Source organism: Dermacentor andersoni, chromosome 3 (genome assembly GCF_023375885.2).
Source record: "Dermacentor andersoni chromosome 3, qqDerAnde1_hic_scaffold, whole genome shotgun sequence".
Lineage (NCBI taxonomy): Eukaryota > Metazoa > Arthropoda > Arachnida > Ixodida > Ixodidae > Dermacentor > Dermacentor andersoni.
In genome coordinates, this window is record NC_092816.1 from 173,279,000 (window position 1) to 173,303,958 (window position 24,959).

Consider the following 24,959-nt stretch of genomic DNA (forward strand, 5'->3'; position numbering starts at 1 on the left):
ATCGCTCACGGCCAACGCCGCTGACGCCGACGACACCGGCCTTTCTACGACACGAGCTCCTTAACGCTGTCGCGTTAAAATTGCGCTCTTTACGGCGCCTCTAGCAGAAAATGTTCGAACTAACGTAAGCATCCCGAAGTGATTCTACAATGCCGTTTTCATAGCAGCTGCTGCGGTCGATTTTTTCGCCCTCTGTGGCCATTTGTTGAACTTGAGAGTGTGCTACCCCTGACGCCCCGTTGCAGGAGGCGTCTCGGGACGCCTGGCTGTCGGCGATGCGGCTCGTGGCGGCGGCGCTGCTGTGCGGCAGCGTCACCGAGTCGAGCAGCCTGGTGGCGCGCGTGGCGCTTCGACTTCTCTCCCTGGCCGGAGTGCGCGTGTGCAAGATGGCGCTGGCGCTGGCCGGGGCGGCCGGCCTGCTGGCGCTGCCGCTGAGCGCCGCCAGCACAGCCCTGGGGACCTTCTTCCTGGCCGCCGTCTGCTCGCAACTGGTGAGGCCGTTAGGGAGCCAGCGGCGACGAAATTTTGGACCCCCTCATAAGCCCAGCTTGGCAAAACGTTATATAGATATAAAAAAGAAATCTGGGCACATTGCTGAGCTAAACTGCGATAGGCGAAAGCCTATCTATGACTGCCTCTGTTGCTGTTGTCTGGACTGCTCTGCGAACGGAAGCCGCCGTGGCCGCGATCATGGGATGCAATCACAGCCATATGGCTGCAAGGTTTGTCGCCGATGTGCGCGCACCCCCACGCGCATGTCCGCGCTCTCCCACGCGCCCATTCGCACAGCGCTACTGGTATAGCGCCTCCTCTACTTGCCCCCCCTCGATGGTTATCACCGCTTTCCTGCGTCCACCACGGACTGTGCCTGGACACTCATGAGCCACTAAAGGCTTATGCCTCAAAAGTAAACGGCGCCTTTGCCACTCGCCACGCATGACCTTAGAACACGCGGCTCCTCGGCAAAACTACCGAGATTAGGCAAATTTCGGAGGCTACGCGCCGGGACTTATTTAGTAACCAAGAACCACCAGATGCGAGCATCGTCTGCTTAGAGGCTGCTAATAGGAAAATTATACAATCACCAGCCCCGCAGCTTCGCCAAGATTGCTTTCATTGGTATATACTAGTCATTTATATTCCATTTAGCCTAAGCGAAATTTTATTTCACTTCTAACACGAAATTTTTAGCTTGTAATATTTTTCTCCTCTATGTTAACGTCCATACCCTCTCTAAAATCTGCAATAAATACATTAACAAGCGTCATAGCGCCCTGAATGGGAAGTTTCTCTATTACAGTATTTGAACAGATAGAGTGAGAGTTTATTTATTTGTTAATTTTTAGTATTTTCGATCCTTTAAACGAGTCTCCCGTTAAATTTGGGTTCGTGACACAAATATAAGACGTCCTTGCTTTCTTTCCTTCTTTTTTTTTTCACAGTTTTGTAGTGCTGTCGGTGCCCGCTGCCATTCGCTTGTTGCAGGAGCGGCGGGCTGGGAGCTGCCACTGTGCTTTTCGCGCCGTCTTTCTTCTCTTGATTTAGAACACTCTTCATGCCGCATCAATGGTTTTACGGCGTATTAATCGCAGCCAATCAGCCTGACTATAGGCGACGAAGCGCAGGAGCGTCAAGCGAGCCGTCTTCGAAGTCACGCGGTGCATCACCACGGGATCGGTAAAAGGATTTGCCGTATTGTGTCACAGGCACTTGTGGAGTGACGTGTTCCAGGAAGCTTAGTATTTGTCGCAAAGGACTGCGTCATTCTTGCCGGCAGTGACAAATGCGTCAGCACTCGTCCTTTCAATTCATTTGGCGACGGCAGTTCGCAGTAACGATAAATAAAGCTCCGTGACCCAGTCATCAGCTTTCATGTGTCGCTTCCAGTTTGATTGAGGCATCACTTCTCATTATATTCGTAATACGCGTATAGATGTTTTCCTTTTTTAGAGAGACTAGAATTCCTCATTGACGCTATCTTAGTGGTCGCGCTATTTACGTGGAAGTACGCCTCTTGTTCCTACGAATAAGCTTCGGTTTTGATATACCCAGCAGGTGGATGAGTCTTGACGCCATTATGCACTACCTTGCTCCTTCCCTGCATTTGCGGCAACTGCCACGCGCCAGCGCAGCCAGAAGTGCGCGCTGCACTTTTGTTTATCATTTCATTCCGATAGCGATTATATGGACACTCCAGGCGCATATATGCCGTCGTAGTGGCAGTCGCCATGCTGTTCGGTATAGAGTGCAAGGGCGGTAACATCATCGCCGAGCGCCGTACGCTGTATGTCCGAGTGAAAGCTTGCGAGGGTAAGCCGATGATGGTGGCCCAACCTAACGCGCGTAGGGGAGGAAAGCGGGAAGGAAGCGCGCCGTCTTTTGTCGCGCGCAAGGTAGCGAGGAGAGGAAGGGGGGGGGGAGCATTCTACTCCGGCGGTTGCTACATATGGTGTGACCGCGCAGGCCCTATCTTAAAAGCGGTGTGCGATGGGTACATACTTCAAAACTGATGGTAGCGCTAAAAGGGACGAACACACGGTGAAGAGACGACACGATGACGAGGGGGGAACACTACTCACGACTGGTTAAAAGGGACGACCACACGGTGAAAAGACGGCACGACGACGAGGGAACGCTACTGACAACTGGTTTAAAACCAGTTGTCAGTAGTTTATAACCACTTTTAGCGCTACCATCAGTTTTAAAGAATGCATCACCAACTAGCCCAGCACCAAGTTTTATTGGTGGGTACATAGTTCGAGGAGAGCTGATAGCTTCGTGTGCGCTGTGTTCTCGACGTTCAGTTCGCGTTGAAGCGAGATGCAGCACGAAGGTCAATTCGCTCGCTGCTGCTGCCGCGCTTCTGCATTCCAGCGTTTTTTAAAGCGGTCATCGAGTGAGATGTGTTGATGTTCGCTTTTGCGCGCATCACACCATGCTTGTTATTTTAGTTAGTAAGCGAATGTTTGCAAGTATAGGCGGCATATAAAGTTAACATCCTTACTTTGTATAACTGTCCACTTATTCGCTATCGCTATCCATGCTTCGCCTTTTGGTCAGCACTGCGACTTTTTTATTATTATTTTTTGTGAACGACGTCGTCTACCTAGCGTTGCGGCTACACGACGTCAGTAATTTCTTTTTCTGTGTCATGGCGTCGCAGAAATGCCGTGACTCCAGGACTGGTATTTTCGAGGTCAGCCTTACTGTCAAGTAAAATATCATATCTCTGTCTTCCTACTTTGGCGCTCGATACGGGCAGTAGTTTTATGTCCGAGACGCGCGCGATATATATATATATAGAGAGAGAGAGAGAAACTTTATAGAATTCCTCGCACCCTCGGCACATCAGACTCGCGCAAGCTCGGAACAGCATCCGCGTGTCCATTGTCGCAGACACGGTTGCTACGGTTCGGGCCCCTCGAGGAAATTCAGCGCCGCTGCCTCCTCCGCAAGGTCACGCGCCAGCTCGAGCCCACGGAGCGCCGCGCCCTGGCTCGGTTCATCTTCCGCGAGCAGTGCCCGCTTCCAACGCGGCGGCACAGAACAAGGTCGCCCGACAGCGATCAGCAGGGTGCGTACAATCAGCGCACTTTTTCGCGCCTCCTTCATTTCATCCGTAGGACCAAGGTTAGGCTACACAGTTTGTTTTAGCGCATCTTGTACGTCATATGCGGTTGAATTAAGCCTGCCTATTGCTCGAACGATTAAGCAGGCCTAATACGATGCGTTCTTCATTAATTGCGAACACTTCGGTTTCTTTACCCCGTACCTGAATATAGGCACAATGAACTCTCACTTAGTGAACTTCACGGGCCACAAGAAAATGGTTCACTTAACTGAAAGTTCACTACACTGAATATTCAGTAGAATATCGAAGAGCATAGGGCAGGCGTCATCGACCTTTTAAGGTGGAGGGCCGAGTTGCATGAAGCCGACACGGCGGAGGCCAGACAGCAGGCGGGGGGCTTTGCAGGCAAAGAAAGAAAATTCGGCGAATCAGCAATAATGCACAGAACTGAAATAGAAATCATGTTTATTTTCATTACGCATGTCAAAATGTTGCAATTTACAAACATAGGTTACATGCCAAAAAGAAACTCTCTCAATGCAACTTTTGGTGCTGAACATTCTTACCCAACTCGCAAATGAACTGCCACGTTGACCTCCAGATAGGAAGCAACAAAGGGAGGGGGGGGGGGGGGGGAGTTCTGACGTGTCGGGGCCGCATAATAGTGCTCCGCGGGCCGCAGGTTGCCGACCCCTGGCATAGGGCATAGCACACATTGAGTCAGAAGTGTGAAATGCAATTTATGGAGTTATGTACATCAACATATACGAAGTTCGTAACAGTTACATTGCTGCTTTTCTCATTTTGAAAAGAAGAAATCTCATTTTCATTTGCACAGGTGTTCTTAAAGCGCAAGAACTAACAAAGCTGTCGAGAGAGTCTATGTTTTTGTGCACTTCCTCTGCCACAGCTTGTTGCTGGGACACGTCTCGCAACTTCCAAAGGCATCCTACAGCCTCGGCTAAAATAACAGGATTTCAATCTGCCTCTGCCATTGCATCTTCCTCGTCGCACTCTTCTTCGGGACGAACACTGGAAACGATTTCCAGGCCTGATAGTTCAGCACAGGTCAATGTCACACTACACATAGCCGCCGCTGGAGGGGCGATTTGGGGGCTGCGGGCATCGGCTACGCCAGCACTGCAGAGCGCAAAACTTTGTTCAACTGATATCGAAAATGAACCCTGACACATCGGTCAAGTTCGCACAACTGAAATATTCGCTATTCAGAAATTCGTTCAACGGAAATATTTTTGCATTGAACGCATAGGAAAACCGCCGGTGATTTTCCAAAAGTTCGTTATTCAGAAATGTTCGTTAAACCGACGTTCGTACAACTGAGAGTTTACTGTACAATATTGGTTTTGCATTCTGCCCACGTCGGAATACGGCATTCGCCACCGCGAATCGAGCCCGTACCTCAACAGCGAAGTGTCGTAGCCACTGAGACATCGGGTCGAGCGAGTGGGGAGAGCGCAGAAATCTCGATGCCAGTGCGTGTAGGACGGCACTGCAGAAGGAATGCATGCAAGAGCCACGCAATCAAAGTGGCCTGTGTGCACACTTTGGTCCCCAAACTAACAAATTAAGCGGAACCTACCTGAACGGGAACTGCCCAAGATATGCGTAGCATAATAAGGTGGTCGGCGTGGTGCGGAATGTGTTATGCGTGGTAATAATGTGTGTGGGAGTGATGCTCATGTAGTATGCGTTATTTATTTATATATGCGTGATGAGTACGAGCACAGAGAGATGCACATACCTACATTGCCTGACATATACATTCCCCACCACCGCCGACCGCCATATAACGCTACGCATATCTTCGACAGTTTTAGCTCAGCGAGGATCCGCTTAATTTATTTGCACGGTGCCCGACGAGGCATAAACCACGCGTTAATGCCCTCATAGGCAGCGGAAGGGAGGGGGGAGACGTCTGCGCGTGCATGCGTAATTTATGCACGAGTGGCGCATGCTCTCGTTTTAGGTCTCCCTTAGTCACCTTCCATCCTCACTGATTGGGCGTTTAGAAGGGCGTCTCATACTGCTTGCTATCCCCGTTTTAGTTTAGGCTTAGGCCCTTCTAGTCTAGGTTTAACGCCTCCTTTCTACGTGTGGGGTGTGGGGAATGTCGAAAGCGGATGAGCTCGTAGAATATTTTGCGCCGGCGCGCCTCTTGTTATCGCGGGCAATGGGTCGTTTGTCACTGTACTCCAGATGGCAGCCATTAACCAAGGTAAACTGGTAGCGAACTTTGTTTAATGGGAGCCTATGCGTCAACAAAATGGCGGTGTGTGGTGATCGTTGCCATCTCTGGGTCGTGGGGACAACTTCGGTAAAAAAAAATATCAAGAAAAAAAGTACGGCTTCACACCCGGAAATGGAAGTGACGTCGAGATCTTAAATTGCTTGGTGCGAATGTTTGAATTTTCGTGGCGTTCGGCATTTCGACTGCTACGCCATCAGTTTTCTTTTGAGGCTGAGGCGAGCTTGCGACTCGTGTCAGCTGAAGCGCCAGCGTGTAATTAAACTATAGCAGTGATATATGTCTTAACGTGAACATAATTAGGCTGTTATTGACGGTAATTGCTCCAGTAGGTTCCTTAGGAAGGTAAGCGAATACGATAGGAATAAATGACAATGCCACACAAATTTCTAAAGCAACTTCCCTTTTATTCGTCTAGAATAGTACAACCAATATACTCTACTAAACAAGCATATGTTTGTATGAATGAAAAACATTATGGCTAGCACGCAGTCGTAATGTACAGCAACATATGCGAAACCTTCTCGAAGAATCATTCGCAATTGCATGCGACACCACGAATTGATATCCAACTGTTATCATCTGAGACAACATTGCACCACATTATCATTTAGAAAGCAGTAGACATATTAATTTGGTTGTCTGAGGGCACTCAGAGTCTGTGTTACGGAGAGTGAACAAGCACAGCGCGACGGTTCTCCGCGGACCGCTCCGCATTTATCGTCACGGTGAAACCAAGCGGGTCGGATGCCACAGCGGGAACTTGCACGATAACAAAAAACCTGCGCTCACACCTTTCGCCAATAAATGCTGTGCCCCTAGGTCACGCAAAATTTTAAGTGAAGCGCGCACCACACTTTTAACGAACATGCAATGAAATAAAAAAATTCGGACGAAATTGTCGCGTTCAAGTGAGCAACGCCATTGCACAAGACATAATAGCTGGCTTGCACAGGCCAGTTAGTCCCTCCGCCAGAATCACTGCATGGTTGGTTGGGGTCACCAAAAACGAACTAATAAATTACAAAATAGAAAAAATTTACGTTTGTTGTTTTAGTACTGCAAAACTATTTGAAACGAAATATTTACTCGTATGGCAGTATTATAATTAAAACTTTCCGAACTTTTTTTTTTTACGTAGGTTTCCTAGTTTCAGTGTATGTCCCCCCCTCACCTAGTCACGCTTCAATCCTGCGTGACTAAGTAATATTTCTGGCAATAAGTTTCGGCACGCTTTTCATTCCAAGCTTCGCGACCTATTTGGGTGGACCTTGCATTAACCACGATGTTCAAGTAGTCTGGAAACACCCTCTTGAGAATGACAGTGGAACGGCTTCAGGAAGTTGTAGAGTGATCTATAGCCGCGTTTCGCTGACATACTTCGCTGTGGTTAAGCTAAGGTTTCGTTTAACGGCTGGCAAATTGAAGCCGGTGTGGCAGCGTTCACAAAGTGGTTGTCGAATAGGACATCACTGAATGCTTTGTTTAACCGTCCCGTTCACGATGTTGCGCACTGAAATAAATGCACCCTTAAGTGGTCGCCAAAGCAGCGGCTTAACGATGAACATTGATTGATTCATTGATTCTTTATTGGTTTATCACATATACATGTGATGGGAGGCGAAGGGAAAAGCCATTCAAGGATGGCTTGAGGGAGTCCTTCGCCCCCACGCTCGCAAAGACAACGGCAGAGGCACACACGTCCTGTTCACATGGTCGTACACTTTTACAAACCCATCATATTAAGCACAACACTGTCATAAACCTTGACAAAACCATAAAATTAAACACATAAGTTAATGTCCTACGTAGGGCATAATGCGTTAACATACTTTACTTCACCTCAGCATCGAATGACAGCACGTTTCATAACAATGTACGCTTAGTAATAGTGACATTGAAAGAATATAAATAAATAGCAATCGTAAACAGCTCTAGTGGTCAATGTTAGGCTAGAAAGAATGTGTACAAGTCAGATAATGTTGCTTAGCGAATATCGATTTGTTTTTTATTAAAATCATTTAGTAGACGTGGAAGTTTGTTTTGGAGCATTTGCCGACCATAGCCAGTGTGACAATATGGAACATTCCATATTTCTGTTGTTCTAGTGGCATATGATGCTTCCTTCAAATGGAGATTCACCAAACCCATGAAGGTAGAATTATGACAGTCATAGTTAAGGCGATATTCGCGCAACAATTTATGCTCATATGTGTCTTGTACTCTAATTATTTTAAATTTTTTAAAGAGCTCCACAGTAGAATGCCGGAGTGGCACATTCTCAATTATTCTCAAAATTCTTTTTTGCATTACTAACAGCCGCGAGAAATTCGATTGTGTTGTAGTCCCCCAGACCAAATGACAATAGTTTAGATAGGAAGCGAAGAGGGCGTTATAGATTAACAATTTTATTGACTTCGGAATTAAGTAGCGGTTTCTGTTCAGAATTCCCGTTATTGCACCTAACTTTTGTAATATCGCATTGATATGCTCATCCCACTGCAGTGATTCTGAAAAATGCACACCAAGTACTTTAATAGACCTAACTAGCTCTATCTCTGAGCAGCGATAAACTAGGTTACGTACTACTGAAACCTTCATGCCTATAGAATGAAGCATCCCAGCCTTTATTTTATTTGTATTTATGTTTAATTGGTTATTATCTGCCCACGTGCTTAGTTCCTCTAAAATGGCCTTACCTTTATGAAAAAGTTCGGCATCTGATGAAGACGAAACAAATATGCTAGTGTCGTCAGCATAAGTTATAAATTTACCTTCTGAAGGTATATGGACTATGTCATTTATATATAAATTAAAGATCAAAGGCCCGAGAATGCTACCCTGCGGTACTCCTGAGATTATTTGCTTTCTGTCAGATACCATTTCATTCATTGACACAAACTGACGTCTTTCCGAAAGATAACTTTTCAGAAGCATCAGGGGAAGCCCACGAATGCCATAGTGACTTAATTTGTCAAATAAAATTTTATGATTTATGTAATCAAAGGCTTGCGTAAAATCAACAAAGCACCAAGAACAAATTGCTTTTGTTCAAATTTCTCCAATATATATTTTTTCTGGTCGAGAAGAGCTAGTTCTGTTGATCGATTTTTTATAAATCCGTACTGGCATTTCGTTATCACGTGCTTGTTAAAGAAAGGATATAGTCGATTATAGATTATTTTCTCGAAACCTTTAGAAAATACAGGCAGTATCGACACTGGTCTATAATTCGAGACGTTTTTCTTGTCTCCTTTCTTATATAAACCCACTACACGAGCCACTTGCATTTTGGATGGAAAAACACCGGTTGAAATACATGTTATATATATATATATATATATATATATATATATATATATATATATATATATATGTCAGCACAGGAGCAATTTTATTTGTTACGTATTTTACTGGCCTTACTTGCAGCCCATCAGCATCGCAACTTCGGCTGTTTTTTAACGCCAAGAAAACAGCGCTAACTTCATGTTCTACTGTTGCTTCCAAAAAGAATGTATTTGCATTTTGAGGATCTAGAGCTGTGCAGGATGCACGTGGCCCAGTGTCAAAATCTCGCTGCACGATACAGTTGTTAAACACGTTGACCATACGGTCACCACTGACTGTTCCCCCACCGTGCAAGACTTCTGTCGCCGGTTCCTTCCTGTCGCTACGTCCTATAAGTGAATTCAACTTGTTCCATAATACATATGTTCGTTTAGGACAGGAAGAAAATAGATGAAAGTAATACATTTCCTTTGATTTTTTAAGTTCTTTATCTAAGGCATTTCTAGACCGCTTAAATGCACTTAGGTCTACTTCTTTACGCGTACGCATAAACTTCTTAAATAAACGATCTTTTTTGTCAATCTTGTGCAAAAGCTCACGTGTCATCCATGGCTTTCGACAGCCTTTCACCCTTTGTAGTCGTTTGTAGATGAAGTGTTTTTGTATACTGCCGAAAAACAACTCAAAAAAGTATCATAAGCCACATTGGCATCAGTAGAGTGAAAAATATTGTCAAGATACACGTTACTTATATCCAAATAGAAAGCATCCAGAGCCGTTTGCGAGACACGGTGGAAACCAGAAGCAACATCAGCGTCCACTCTTGGACTGTCGGTCTTAATACAGCAGCATATTGGCCTATGGTCGCTGATTGGGTACGAAAGCACTCCTGTTGTAACCAAGGACTTATAACAATTGGTTATAAGCAAATCAATAATGGTCTGCGAGCACATGGTAACCCTTGTAGGAATATTTACTGCGTTTGCACAGTTATACACAGTTTGCACATGAAAGCAAATTTTCGAACTCAAATTTTTTTACATTATCGCAATTCATATCTATACTGCAGTCCCCGCCGATGACAACATTATACTGATTTTCATTTAGTAATGTAAGCAAGAAACAGCGGCAAAATGTTTGCAACATCGGAGCTGAGCGAGTAGACTTTTACAAGATCATTATTCCCGTCGAGGTTGGGTGCCGTAGACGCTGCGTATAGCTACGGATATTGTGGTTGAGCAAAATGTGGCGACACACTTTGTCACAAAGACCAAATAAGTTCAAACAGTGCCCACACATGGCGAGAACGCGTTTCTTGTGCTATGGTACCGCTAACACACCTTCGCCATGCGTCGGCACTGCTCTGAACTTGTTTGCTACTGCAGCACAGGGAGGCCGCTCGTCGAAGAGCACGTGCCGATTGCGCTCGCCGCCAGCAACGGCTGCTGTTGCGAAATGTCTTCGCCCTGTACGTCCCTCTATCTGGGAGTTGAGTCTGCCCCGGTGTGGAGCTCATCTTTTTGTGATAAGTCTTTCGCATGTTTCAGTAGCCACTTTTCAGCCCAAAATTATTGCCCAAAAATAACCTGACCTGCCATAGACCCCTGTTACGTGTAAACAAACATATTCACGGTGACTGTCTCACACGTCGTGGCATTCAAGCATTCCGAAAGACGGTGCCGAATATTTCCGTCCTCCATCCGTGGAGCAACAAGAGCTCAACTTCATAGCAGAATAATGAAAAGTAATATTGTGAACGGTGCCTGTCACCCGGTATAATCTTACTTGTCATCCTTATCGCGTAGATTGCAGAACCCTCGTCCAATAACTTCTACGGAGGGGTCATGTGTTTTCCAGATCGCGGTATTGTTTTATCACTGACTCTTGAAATCAAACTTACTCGAAAAGCCAAGAACAAGGTCGACGCCGCAATATAAGTTATTGTCCCAAGTAATGACAATTCATAAATTAAGCAAATAGCCAGGGCGTCGAGGTGCCATATGACTAATGTGCTTGGTACTCCCTCTACGGTTTCCAGGCAAGTGAATGCAGCAGGTTTTCGTTGTTGTAGTTGTAATGGAAGGGAAAATTGTAAAATATTTTTAGCTGTGTCACTGTCACCGCCTCAGAAATTTCTGTCGCCCTGACAGAAGTTCTTGTAGTGGGATCTTATGCCCAGTCACCGCAGTAAAATCGACAGCTTGAGACAGAAGTTACTTTCTCCTACGTTCTCCCACTTTCTATGAACGCCATCACCTTCCATTGCCACAGAGACACGCTTGCATTCGTCGTGCACAGAAACTGAGGAATCGAGCGGCCTGCTGCGCGGATTCGACTTGAAGCCGGATGTGAAGCAGCCGGCGGCGCAAGCCAAGTCGGACTCGAGAACCAAGTGGGTGCCGCCCAACCGAACGCCGCCACCCCCTGGTGAGTCTCCGCGTGTCACATCCGTATCTGCTAGTGTAAAACGGAAGTCCATCGCCGCGGAGGTGGCCACACTCGGACTTTAGGACTTTCCAAAAACGGCATTCAGTTTTTGCTGTGTCTATATATTTATCCAGGCATCAGCGAAATTTCAGGGTGACCACACTTTTTAGTCCTCACTGTCTGAAATGTATTTCGGTGCCCGTATCCGCAGAACCAGTTGACATTGCGTTTAAGTAGCGCCATATAGTTATCATTGCGGCGTAAATTTAAACACATCTGCCAAATATACCGTAGCCGTAATCTTGTTGACTCGCAAGGCGCACTCAACCCTTTCAGCGTTGAATAGGCCTATATGAATTCAGGTTTACGGACACCAGGATTGCTGACCAATCTCGGAAATTACACAGTCTAGCCACTTGTAGAAGGAAGCGAAAACATTGGTCAGCATTTGTTTGCAAATAACGACAGCGGCAATGTAGCCGTTACAATTCCTACTGAAGCGATAGCCACGGGTGCCTCAGTGTTGGTCAGCGGTATTTCTTAGAATGCGTAAACACTACGTGTGTTAAACTAGCCAAATAAACCATGTTGACATTACGCGCGTAATCCATGCACTAGAACACGATAACGTGCGGAGAATGCGCAGTAAGGAGAACGCTATTTACTTACGTTGCAGTTGTGTACCGAAGGACACTACAGCAATTTCTGCGATTTTGAAAGCTTGAAATTGACCTAGAAATATCGACCTTGAAAGTGACGTTGTTGAAACATTCTCCGACAAAACTCGCCCTTTTTCGTTCCGACAAAACTGGGCAAACAAAGAGTGTGAGAAAAGTGTTGCAACGGTGTTTCAACGCGCAAAATGTTGCAGCACCTTATAAGTGTTGCGCAAGAAAATCGGCAAAATGCGCGGAAAGGAGCCAGGTAAATGCTTACACGCTTAAAATGACCCGGTCAAAAGAGGAATGGGTGCTCGCTCAATAGAGTACGGTAGAGCGTGCGACTTCGTTCTTGCGTTCGCACCGTATGTTCCGTCATTTTCAAGATGTGCCTTTTTAAACTCTTGAGTGGCACCCATCCTTGCCGTGCTCACTGGTCTATTGCGTTGCCTGCTATTAGTGCGTGTCGATTCCTCGCTGCAAAAAAAAAAAAAGAAGAAACGTTCCACCGGCCCTGTTCCGGACATTGCAGAGCCCCGTCGCACGTCGCGCATCAAGCTCCTGCTTCCACCGGAGAAGCCGACGGACGACGTGGCATCGCAGCGGATCGTCGCGCCGGGGGAGTCGTCGCCCGATTGGATCAAGCGCAAGCTCCACGACGAGCGTGAGTGTTTCTCAATCGGCTTAGCCTCGCTCCATTGGAGTTGCTCCGCGTACTCCTTAATTCTGGCAGTCGCTCGCAGTGCAACGAGCGGGGACCGCATTCTGTAAGAACTCTTTTTCTCAGAATGGGTGTCCCTTACCATCTGGTCCCGCAGAGGCTCATGGATGTAGCAAGCGATAGCGGGACAGCGGCTTTTGTACCGGCCTATAACAAATGGACAATAGTAACTAGGGAAAAAAAAGAAACGGAAATTATGAAATGCAGTCTCCGGCGTGTTCACGGGGACATCCCTTTAGATAAACACAAAGAAAGCGGTAAAAGCTTTGGTAGAAATCGCCGGGGGATGGTAGCCTCAATCGAGCAAGAGATTCGTGGCGTAAATCTGCTGATATGTCAATTTTATTGCAATGCGAGCGTCGTAAATTTAAAGTCATGGGAATTGAGGTTCCGGAGCTTCATCGTGGTTAGTGTGGGAAACCGTAGCGAATGGCGACGCAGTATTTGGAGCATTTGGCTTAAATAGAATTGCGCAAGCGTTCTTGCATTTCATCCCCATCAAAATGCGACCGCCGCGGCCCGGTATCTAAATATTGCGAGCGGCCTTGTGTTAGAAGACGATATGGCGACGATGCGGCGGCATGAAGGCGGCACAGCAATGACGTAATCACGACCACGAAGGAATGACGAAGGTTGAATGATGAGGACGGCATGACGATGACGGATTGACGACGATGAAGAAGTGACTAGGACGACCTGACGTCGATGGAATGACGGAGTCGGAGACGATTATGGCATCACAGCGATGGCGAGGACTTCGACACGACATTGTCTCTTGACTCTATTGTTTGTTCGCACCTCATACTGTTGCGATTTTGACGCCGGGAGCCCAGTGTGGTGCTACAAAGGCCAGATTGCCTATACCGAAGAAAGCCGGGGAATGCACCGCTAGAATGAACCAAGATCCATTTTATACGTCGACAAATTAAACGCCCAGTACCCAGTTAAGCAAAGGCTGTTTCCCTAATCAAACCTTTCAGCTCAAATTGTTCTACGTAAACCAAGGATCACTGGCCAATACAACGGATGCTAGAAGTAACTAAGGAAAAAATGACAGTTTCAGCAAGCACGTTGATCCCGCATTTTTACATAGTTTCTTCCACCGCTGTTTCGGAATACTGTTCATTTTCAACGCTGTTAAACCGAAATCGGCTTCGATAACGGTTAGGATTACATGGGGCTAGTTGATGCAGACCAGTATACATTTGCAATTTCAGGCGCTGTCGATATTTTAGCATTGTGCGGGTGTTTCGACTTCAAAATACGCCACGCATCCTGCAAACATTACCAGGCTTGAATACGAGCATGCTCGCCCTCGACCTATAACGATATCGCAACAACGACGGTGGGCTGAATGATGCGGAGGGGGTATGGTCTTGGGTTCTTTAGCACCGGAGATTATAAACAGGATCGCAAGCCCTGCCCATTCGATGTAGCCGCAGCCCTCGGGTGCTTTGACAAGTGGCTCTAGCCGGTCCCTGTGCTGCGACGAAGTTCTATAAAAAAGAGCGGACCCACATCAGAGGACAGTGGCTGCACTTTGTCCACCCCCGTGGCCCACGACTTCCCCCTGGCATCTTCATACCATGCTCTTCGACAATACTACCTCACCAAGTTCCGAGCATGCAAGAGCAAGGGGTACAACACCCCATGAAATTCTGCACAAATATTTCGAACGCGATTTGCTTCAACGAAGTTACGAATAACCAGATGCTTCTATTGGCAGGTTTCCTTCCCCTATGGTCAGACACGTGGAAAGTCACAGTTCTAGCTGCTCATGTGACGGTTCGTCATCACCCCAACAGTTCCCTTGTTTTGTTTATTTAGATAGAAATTGTATGGACATTCCGGGTGCATTTCTACCGTCGGCGTCGCCGTCATGTTCCGTATAATGTCCAAAGGCGATAACATTGTCGCCGCGCACCGTGTGCTGTATGTGTGAGTGAAAGCATGCGAATCTCGCGCACGCAAGGGAGGAAAGCGGGGAGGAAGCGCGCCTTATGCCGTCGTGCGCAAGGCACCGCGGGGAGGGGGGGCGTTCTCCTCGTTGCCATTATGTGGTGTTCTTCCAGGCAGGCAAGAACCAGGCAGTTGCAGGGAAAGTACGCAAAAGGAATTTCTTTATTCTATGGACAAGGTGACTGGCGAGTGCCAGCACAGTTGGGCCGCCGTCTGTGATAAGCTGGAAAGAAGTGCGCGGGCTAAGCTCGGCACCGCGGTATATAAGCCTTTATCAAAGGGGCGTGTCGCAGTAGCGCACGTGCCAGTTATCGGTAGACGTGCAGCCACTACAATTTCCATATCTCTTCAGAACTCGATTTTTTTGTTTGTGAGTTGAGCGTGTTAGGCAGCAAGTGTGGTGCGTTTCTCATATAATGAGCCATATGCGACACCACCACCACTTTACCCTGAGAATGAAAAGATTGCCAGAAATAGCTGGAACAGCATTGCCTAAGTCAAGCTTCGTAGTGTAGACTTGCTGACGCGTCCACTTGCGTGTGATGCCTGAGTGTTCGTGACCTCAACGACAGGTCGTCATAACAACGGCGGAATGATGACGTGATGGCGATAGCGTGGCGACAAGCCTGGAAGTTATACGCACTCCAGTCGCCGGTCGGGAGCGATCACTCGGTCAATCGTCAAGCCTGACAAGACTGCCATCCCCCGATATCGCTGCTTTCCGGCAAACTACTATCTGCCTATTAAACCCCTATCGTCAAGGGAGCGACGCGGGACAGATCCTCCGAAGTAAGGGGAAATGCGCAAAGAAAGCTATTGGTATAAAAATAAATTTAGCCACTTAAGAGGAAGCTTTAGAAAAATTTAAAAATTTAATTATGGGATTTTATGTGCCAAAACCACCTTCTGATTATGAGGCACGCCGTAGTGGAGGGCTCCGGAAATTTTGACCACCTGGGGTTCTTTAATGTGCACCTAAATCTAAGTACACGGGTGTTTTCGCATTTCGCCTCCATCGAAATGTGGCCGCCGTGGCCGTGATTCGATCCCGCGACCTCGTGCTCAGCAGCCCAACACCATAGCCACTGAGCAACCACGGCGGGTAAGAGGAAGCTTTAGCTGGGGCCCAACTCCCACGCGGCCTATTCAAACACATGTAAAACGCGAAAACGTTCTTAGATAACTCCTGTACCGATTTTAATGAAATTTGTTACATTGAGAGATAAAGTTAAATTCTAGTGACTGTTGGAAGCGGAATTTTGATTTATGTCCTGAATGTTGCTACAAGATTTTTCAAGAATTCGAAAGTTTGAAAAACATAGAAGCAGGAAGTTTACAAATTCATAGCTCTGCATCAAGAGAAGATATCGTGGTTCTGTAAACGACATCCATGAGACCATGGAAAGCGGACAAATTCTATGTCATTTTATATCTTACGTGAATTTGTTACGTTGTTTACAAGGGTTCTGCAAAAGGTGTATTTTCATATTACCAATTTCTTTTTTGAAATTCATGTGTAACGTATGAATGTTGTCAGCTTTGCATGTACCATCAGATGCAATTCACAGAATTGTATTATCAGTTTTCCTTGCTGAGTGAAGGAGTTCTAAACTTGATAGTTCTGTTTGTTTGCATTTTTGAAAATTTTCTATTTTTTTAAATAAAAATTGAGGTTCGCAATCAAAAATTCGAAACAAGCAGTCGCTGGATTTTAAGTTTTTGTTTTAAATGCAACAAACCTCGTCAAGTTTGGTACAGTGGTTGCCGAGAAAAACGAATTCTCCTTTTACATGTATTTTGATAGGCCACCCGAGCTAAAGCTTTCTCTTAACAGGCGTTCCATTTCAGTAGCCACGAGGTTATGTCCTTTCTCTTCGCCTTTACAGAAAACGCTACAAAACAATCGTGCGCAGATGGTTTGACTGTGCTTTAGAAACTGTAATCTCGATATTTGTGAATCTACATTTTGCGGAACGGCAATTAAACATCCCTCTATCCTTTCAGACGCCGAGTTCCTGGAGCCGATTGTGTTTGGCAACCCTCAGCTCATGGAGATATGCCTCTGGCACAGCTCGTAAGGATGTGCTTCTCGTTTGATTTTCTGGCATCGCTTTTTTATTTTCTGACATCGTGTTCAGGCAAAAGGCAGATTTCACTGCAATATACAAGCATGTCAAACGGCGCACACATTATTTCTGAAATCTTCCTTGAAGGCATTTGATATAAGATGCTTCAATTTGATATTACAATACGTTCGCTGTGAAACATTTCGTTTTGTTCTCGGACATCTTTCACAATGGGCCCTTTCGTGATGCAGCTTGTTCCTAATGCCTTCACTGAACGCTGAATCACGGCACTGACTGCCCAAATAATCCGGACTTAATTATTAAAACAAATAATCAGATAGCGACCTCTAGTCGACATATCCGTCAATTATTGAAAGAATAAATTTCATTGAAGAAGCGATGGCTCTGTGACCTATGCTGGGGTGCGGGCCCGTTGGCAAGGACATAGAAAAAAAGTGACAGGGCGAACACTACCACCGCTGCTGAAGACGAGGGATTGGAGAGTTTTAGGCTAGGAGACTCAAGCCGCAACCCAATCGTGTTGTTGACCCTTCGCGTTTTTCTGTCCTCCCTTTGAGTTCTTTGATACACTAGCAGTTCGCGTCCCCCAACACTTGGGTGTGACTTGCATCCCTTAACCTAAACCGCTCTACTCTGAGTGATTTCGCTGCCTCAGACGGCGACACCAAGCCCCACCCGCCCCTGAAGGCCTAGATCTGGCTGGCCAGGCCAGTCTCCAGTGCAAAGTCCCGCAGGGACTGCCATCATCGAAAAGCAAACTTCTTAACTAAAGAAAAATTGATTGATTGATTGATTGATTGATTGATTATATATTGAAAAACTAAGGATCGAAAATCTAGTCTTTTGTTTTCCCGAGCCAGTGATCTCGGCGGTTAGTGGTGTGGGGTTTGATCTTCTGCTCATTATATTTTTTTTCTTCAGCTACTAAGCCTACTTCTCTTGGTCACCTAACAGACCTCTTTAATGATGTCCAACTGTCGCTTTATTGACCCTGTCACCACCTTTGCTGGGTTTCGGCTGTATCAGCATGCTGCGAATGCCAGAATTGCGACTAGTATGCAAAAGCATTAACGGTATGCGTTTTATCGTTGACATTTTTCGCTGTCTGTCCTAGAACTGAATATTGTGGTTTAGTAATTAACTAGGGCTCTTGTGCGACGGAGGTTTCTCTGCGGAGCCTATTGTTATCCTGAACGGGTTTTGCAGTAGTTTGCAGTCGTATCGTTAAGGGGTCGGAACCCTCGCGAGAGTGACTCCTCATTGTTTATTCACGACTCCTCATTTCATGAAAAAAAGGAACCAATGTGTCAGCGGAGAGACACATCCCTATCGCAAAAATGAAGTCCCGTCAGTGCATTTGCGTTCACTCTCCTGCGTTGCACATTGCTCGTGCACCATTAAGTCAACTCATCCTGCGATCAAACAACGCACGCTAATTGCAAGTTCACTTCTCGGCGTTTTCACGTATAGCGTGTGCGAACGCGCTGCTTTCGTGATGCAGGCGTTACACCAAGTTGGAGGGCTACCTGCTGTACAGCACGCTAATGGTGCATTCTCTCGTCTCCATGACGACGTTTACGGGTAGCCCGGAGTACCGCCTCATGATCGACTACGATCGACGGTGGGTGCAAAACGACCATCGTCAGCAAGTAAAAAAGAATATTTTGCCAGTGACTACAATTTGAATGAACGAAATATGTACGTTTAGGTTTTCAAGAGTGCGCTGAAATATTTTTTATAAGCTAGTGCGAGTATATGTTTATGTACTGTCGCCAGATGCAATGTTCGGAATAGCTTGCAGTGGAAACCTTTGGGTTGCAAGACGCCCCTGGCAATTGAAGCTTTTGTTGCAGCCGCAGAATCAAACTTCCATTCACGGCAGCCCAGTCTGGACTAATGTAACAACTATGTTCCAATTCTGTTTTATGTTGGGTCAGAGGTTTCAGTGGATCATTTTCTATTGTTGCATATTGTCGACCGACCTGTAACCCCTAACAGCTGTTAGAGGTCCCTAACCCCTAACCCTAACAGCTAACCCCTAACAACCTCTAACAGCTGTTGGCGAGACTAGCGTAGTTGTTGACCCATTTAATTACATAGTAGAGCGAAAGAAAATTTCAGTAAATTGGCCCTCTCTATATCGAGAACATTTTTATATTGTACTGTGCCAAGCTGTAAATCCGGCGCTTCCTGTAACGCCACGTTCGAACGCATGGGTAACATGAACAAAAAAGATCGTTAGTTGGGTTTCGAACTAAGCACCACAGGATTGCGATTCGGGCGCTCTGCCACTGCTGCGCAACCATATTGCACGGCCCAACGGGAAGCGCTCTTATATGTTCCAAAAAAAGTTGTTTTAATGGATCACAATAAAAGCACAATCAAGAAACACAAACGCGCGGATAACAGAAACACATTCGTTTCTGTTATTCGAGCGTTTGGGAAATCTCGACAAACGGCCCTTCTCTGAAGTGGGAAGCGCAAGTGCGTTAAGATCGTCCAGTCCGTCAGATGATGCGTCACAAAAGTGGCTGCTACCACTGTTGGACGCCGATGTCTACGACCCTGATCTTTACCCTGATGACTTTGATGCTGGACCCTGATAAATCTAGGAACTTGTTCGGATGCTTCTTGTGGTACGACTAGTTGGACGCTGAATAAAATATTTTATACGTACTACATGTCGCGCCTAATACGATCGTTCAACCTTCCAATCTACTCGTATGCTAACGTGAAACACGCTCGTTGTTTTTTTTTTTTTTTAATGTTCGCACCCACTCTGCTGCTCTGACCGACCAGCTGTGGTTTCCTTTGTTTGCACGTGACCACTTTATCCTGTCGAATAAATGACGTTGTTCTTCGTAGAACTACGTGTCTCCGACTGACGCTAAAGCAGAGCCTTTCGTTGCTGGGCCGCCGACGCAGGGTGCCCCACACTCGCCGCCTCAGCGCGGCCCAGTGGCAGTGCGTGGTGCTCCCGGCAGTGTCCGCCTCGTGCGCCGTGCTCGGTTACTACGTCGCCAGGGTGCTGCTCGAAAACTAGTGAGCACGCATGTCTTCCACGTGGGGGCAGTTACGCGTTGCGCTTGCTTCATCCCCCTGTACAGTCAAAACAGGTGAAAGGGCGAAGAAGGCCACTTGCCCCCCCCCCCCCCCCCCCCCTGCCTCACTACTCATACACACACACTTTTGTAAGCGGGCACTGTCGGCTGCACACTGGAAAACCCAACGAAACAACAGCTGATGCCATGTTTCCTCTCAGAATTGAACCCACATAAGCACTTTTTTTTTGTAACGTATCCCTCGCTTGGCTGGCCGGGATTGTCATCCGGGCCCCACGTGCTGTAGCAGACGAGGTTCGGCCGGGCTCACTAAGCAGAAGTGTTGCGGTACTTCACGGTGCGAGCTGCCTGTGGGACGCGCCTTGCAAGATGGGCAGTCCAAAACAAGATTAAACTACCATCCCTTGCATAATCCCCTGTTTCTTGGGGCTATCTAAACTAACCATATTTGAAAACAAAATCAGATATGCTTTTTTTAGTTTACTGGTACATGATCAGCGTTGCCTTTTCAGCGATTTCGTAGCACGAGTTACAGCGGCATTCTTTTCTGTTTACGAAAAAGTTTTCTTTTAGCAATCAGCTACATTTTTTACTGACTTGAAAGAACAATGGACGATAACTTAACGACTTAGAAGTCACAAATGTTGCTTCAAAAACAACCTTCTGAAACGTAGTTTATTATTCAAAAGCCACATGTAAGCCGCCGAAATTCTCTGTACGACGCGTGCGATCCGTCACTACGGTTCAGTTATGGTTGCCTTCAAGTTGGTAGTCTTCACAGTGGGAATGTGTTTCGCAGCACAGTGGTCGTCATAACCTTCACATTGTGCTAACAAAATCGATGTTTCTTTATTACTTACAAAACCTATTTCAATGCATTTATACGCTGCGGGTTCAGTGGTGTCATTAAACCCATTCGATTTGTAGGCGTGCGCAAGCGTGTCAGAAAGCTAATTTACCAAAACCAAATGAAATAAATTTTTATTCATATTTAGAGCACATCAGATGAATACGACGTATCGAATGCGTAAAAAAAAAGGCGCACATATCGGAACGGCTGAGCTCGTTCACGCGCGTCTTAAAAAAACCGTTTACGCTTTTCACCGCTTTCGAACCGATCCCTACTCCAAGACGGTTACCAGGTAGATCAAAGGTGAAAATGTATTTCACTTATTTAAAGCTCGAGTAACTGTGATCGCCGTGTTAACAACATGCGGTCAAGCGCATTCCACAGAAGTTGGTTCTACCGGGAACGTCGAGAACCACAAGAAATTTAGAGATATTGTAGACTAAGCGCTTTTCATGCTAGGAAAACTACGTTACTTGTGTTCTATTTAATCGCGATTGATTTCTAACCTTCCAATCCGAAGGTAACGAAAAGTTTAAACTGCAATAATTCGTTATGTAAACACTTGAGGTGGGCGAATATCGCCTCATTCGAATACCAATCGAATGCGAATGGTAAGTATCGATTATCGAATCTGATAAGGAATAGACAAACGCATACACGCATATTTACAGAAGGCATATTTATTTCAGTGTAATCAGGCAACACGCTTTTACTGATTAGGCATTCACTTATAGCGGACAATTAGGATCGCTTTAATTACAAGGTCACTGCAACTGTCATAAAATAACTTCGCGAATAGCAACTTCGCGCCTTTAGAGCCTGGTGGCAAGCAAGCTTTCCAAGAATGACAGGCTGCTGCGTGACTACCTGCTCAAAAATGATAAATAAATAGTTGCTGAAAAAATATCAGAAGTAACGGAAAAGGAAAACAAAAAGCTCATTAACTATTAGTGTGCCGTAGACAAAAATGGCCTGCAGGTCAAAAGGAAGACATCACCGATTATACCGTAAAGAATAAAACTGCCAGAGCACTAGACTGCAAGTAAGACTAATTGGCAAACCAGAAGCAAAGGTAACCGGTTGTCATATATTGGACGAAAAGAAGGGGAACCCAGGGGCCCGATTTTGTAAGGGCGCCACTTTGGTAAGAACGCTCGCACATTTTTGTTAGTCCCAACCATGTGTCACGAACAAATGATGAAGAAAAGGAAAGCATAAAGAAAATTATTTGTCGTTTTCTTATTGAAATGGGGGAGGGGCAAAAATTACAAGCTAGAACAAAATGGAGGAAAAATCAACACAACATGCGCATTACCCGCGCGTTGCACTGCGAATTGTGTGCGGCTGGTCCCACGTTCACATTCTTGGGTATTTATGTATGCGTACAAGTTCCAACCAAAATATGTTAACTAGCGCCACACTTCCACCATAAACCGAAAACAAAGCTCGCATTAGCGATTTTGTTTCTGCATTAATTGCTTCAAAAACTTTGTCGTACTTTTACCTGTGATAATTTGCGAAATTCTTTTTGTTCCGCAGGTGAAAAATAGTAACCCGACTCTAACAGTCGGTTGCTGATAAATATTTGGTTAGTTTCCATGTTCGAAAATACCGAATGGATCATCTTCAAATACGATTACAATATTACACATCAGCTATTCACATTCGAAACAACGAATATGCACCCTCACTATAGTAAATGCATTAGTAAAAGTGAAACCCTCTACACCCTGCTTATAAATTCACTGACTTCGTTCAGCTGCACGGGCATTAGACCAAAATGAAACGTCCAGGTAAATGATTTGTATTGCATTAGCTTATATTAGAGTGTTCCAAAACACCTAAAATCTACTTGACAGTTCTAGCGATAACATTAGTCACTTTTTTTACTCCCTTCAGCGACACACTTCAGAAAATTTTGACGTCGTTAGACTGTAATGGTTCATAATCTGTGATTGATAAGCAGTTCTGTCATTGACAACGATAACTGTCAAAAATAGGGTATTCCCCAAGGGAGGTGATCTTCATAGTACATGCCACCGGGGCTCGCTGCGAGTATGCTCCGCCCGATCATGAGCATCAACTTCTGTATACCTTCAATTAAAATTTTATAATAAATCAACGTGTCATTCACATATTAAATGAAAGAACGTGCGGCCGTTAAAGCGCCATCTAGCTAAACCTTTTGCCCGGCGTGCTCGCTGCGCCCCCCTTGGCAGGAATCGTCCGTGTCAAGCTTTGTGTTAAAGCATACGATCATGTACTGCAGAAGTCAAAGGGAAAATTATGTACAGGTTTACATTCGTACAGCTTCCGTTGTTGTCGTGGCATCAGTGCCGACAGGACAGCGACGGCAGAGCGATCCCAGGCGGCATGTATTGCAAAGACAGCTTGCCAGGCCAAGGTCCACGCCTTCCTCTCTCTTTCTCTCTCTCTCGATATATATATATATATATATATATATATATATATATATATATATATATATATATATATAAATTGCTAAGAAATTTATTAGCAACGGGCTCGAACGGGTATACCCGTCACAAGCGTTCGGCGAAAGACAGCAACCACGAGCTCATGCCGGTAGCGATGGTGCTGTGGCGCAGGCAGGCTACTCTTTTTCGTTACAGACGCCCTCCGCAGAAAAAGGCGCCATCCTAGCGGCTTAAGGCGAAGAGACTACCATTGGGTCGTAGTACGGCTGCGAGAGACGTGGACAAGTTCGCGGCCGCGATGGCGTAGGTCCGTCGATGACGTGAGGGGCTCTACGATGTAATTGACGGAGGACGTTTGCTCCAGAACACGGTAGGGTCCTAGGTACTTTGCGACAAGTTTTGAGGAGAGGCCGGGTGTAGTAGCGGGTACCCGAAGCCATACGAGACAGCCAGGCGAAAAAGTTGGTGCAGAACGGCCGGCAGATTGACGGGATTGCAGCTGCCACTGGTCCTCGGTGAAAAAATAGCGGGCAACCTGGCGGCATTCCTCGGCATGACGAGCAGCTTCAGATAGCGGAGAACTTTCGGACGCGTCAGGTATATATGAAAGAATGGTATCGAGCGTAGTAGAAGGTTCTCGTCCGTATAGGAGAAAGTAAGGGGCAAAACCAGTAATTGCTTGGGCCGCAGTATTGTACGCATACGTCACAAAAAGGAGAACTTGGTCCCAGTTTGAATGATCAGAGGCGACGTACATGGAGAGCATATCGCCAAGAGTACGGTTGAAGCGCTCTGTCATGCCGTTAGTTTGCGGATGGTACGCTGTACTGATGCGGTGAACGATTCGGCATTCGTCGAGTAGGGCCTTCAAAGCATCGGAAAGAAAGGCGAGGCCTCTATCGCTCAGAAGTTCGCGAGGGGCCCCGTGGCGAAGAACGAAATGTCGTAACAGAAACGATGCAACGTCGCGGACGGTGGCAGTCGGCAGAGCAGCTGTTTCAGCATGGCGGGTCAAATGATCCACTGCAACAATAATCCAGCGGTTGCCTGCTGGAGTGGAGGGTAGCGGTCCGGTATATGTCTATGCCAACACGATCAAAGGGCCGACCTGGGCAGGGAAGGCGTTGTGACGGGTAGACTTGTCCGGGATGTAATTTTCGGCGTTGGCACTGCGCACAGGAGTGAGTGAACTTTCTACGTAGTTATACATGCCGCGCCAATAAAATCGGACGCGTAGTCGAGCATAGGTCTTGAAGAGGCCGGCATGTGCGCACTGAGGGTCTGCGTGGAAAGCGTCGCAGATAAGGTCACGGATATGGCGGGGTATCACGAGAAGCCACTTGCGACAGTCAGAGAGGTAATTACGGCGATAAAGAAGGCCGTCGCGAATGCAGAAGTGGGTAGCCTGGCGGCGAAGAGCGCGAGATGGTGAAGAGGTGGATGGATCAGAAAGGATCCTGATGAGAGAACTGATCCAGGGATCCTTGCGCTGCTCCGACGGCATGTTGCGCAGTGCATGAGATGGAAGTGGGGGCTCAAGGGCGGATAGGCAAGCGCAGTCTGCGGAGTCCGGTGAGCGAGAAAGAGCGTCAGCGTCCATGTGTTTGCCGCCGGAACGGTAGAGAACGCGG

The 24,959-nt window shown here is 46.4% G+C and overlaps 1 protein-coding gene across 1 annotated transcript in view; it reads left to right on the forward strand.

Moving 5' to 3' along the window:
- Nucleotides 1–252: 252 nt before the first annotated feature.
- LOC126524153 (uncharacterized) overlaps nt 253–24,959 on the forward strand; it is a 67,569-nt gene continuing 42,862 nt past the window's right edge. The window contains exons 1-7 of the mRNA XM_055067321.1: nt 253–491; nt 3,397–3,574; nt 11,424–11,552; nt 12,744–12,875; nt 16,896–16,965; nt 18,480–18,599; nt 19,904–20,020. Coding sequence (XP_054923296.1) covers nt 276–491; nt 3,397–3,574; nt 11,424–11,552; nt 12,744–12,875; nt 16,896–16,965; nt 18,480–18,599; nt 19,904–20,020 — 962 coding nt within the window. The 5' untranslated portion in view covers nt 253–275. The remainder of the gene's footprint in view (nt 492–3,396; nt 3,575–11,423; nt 11,553–12,743; nt 12,876–16,895; nt 16,966–18,479; nt 18,600–19,903; nt 20,021–24,959) is intronic.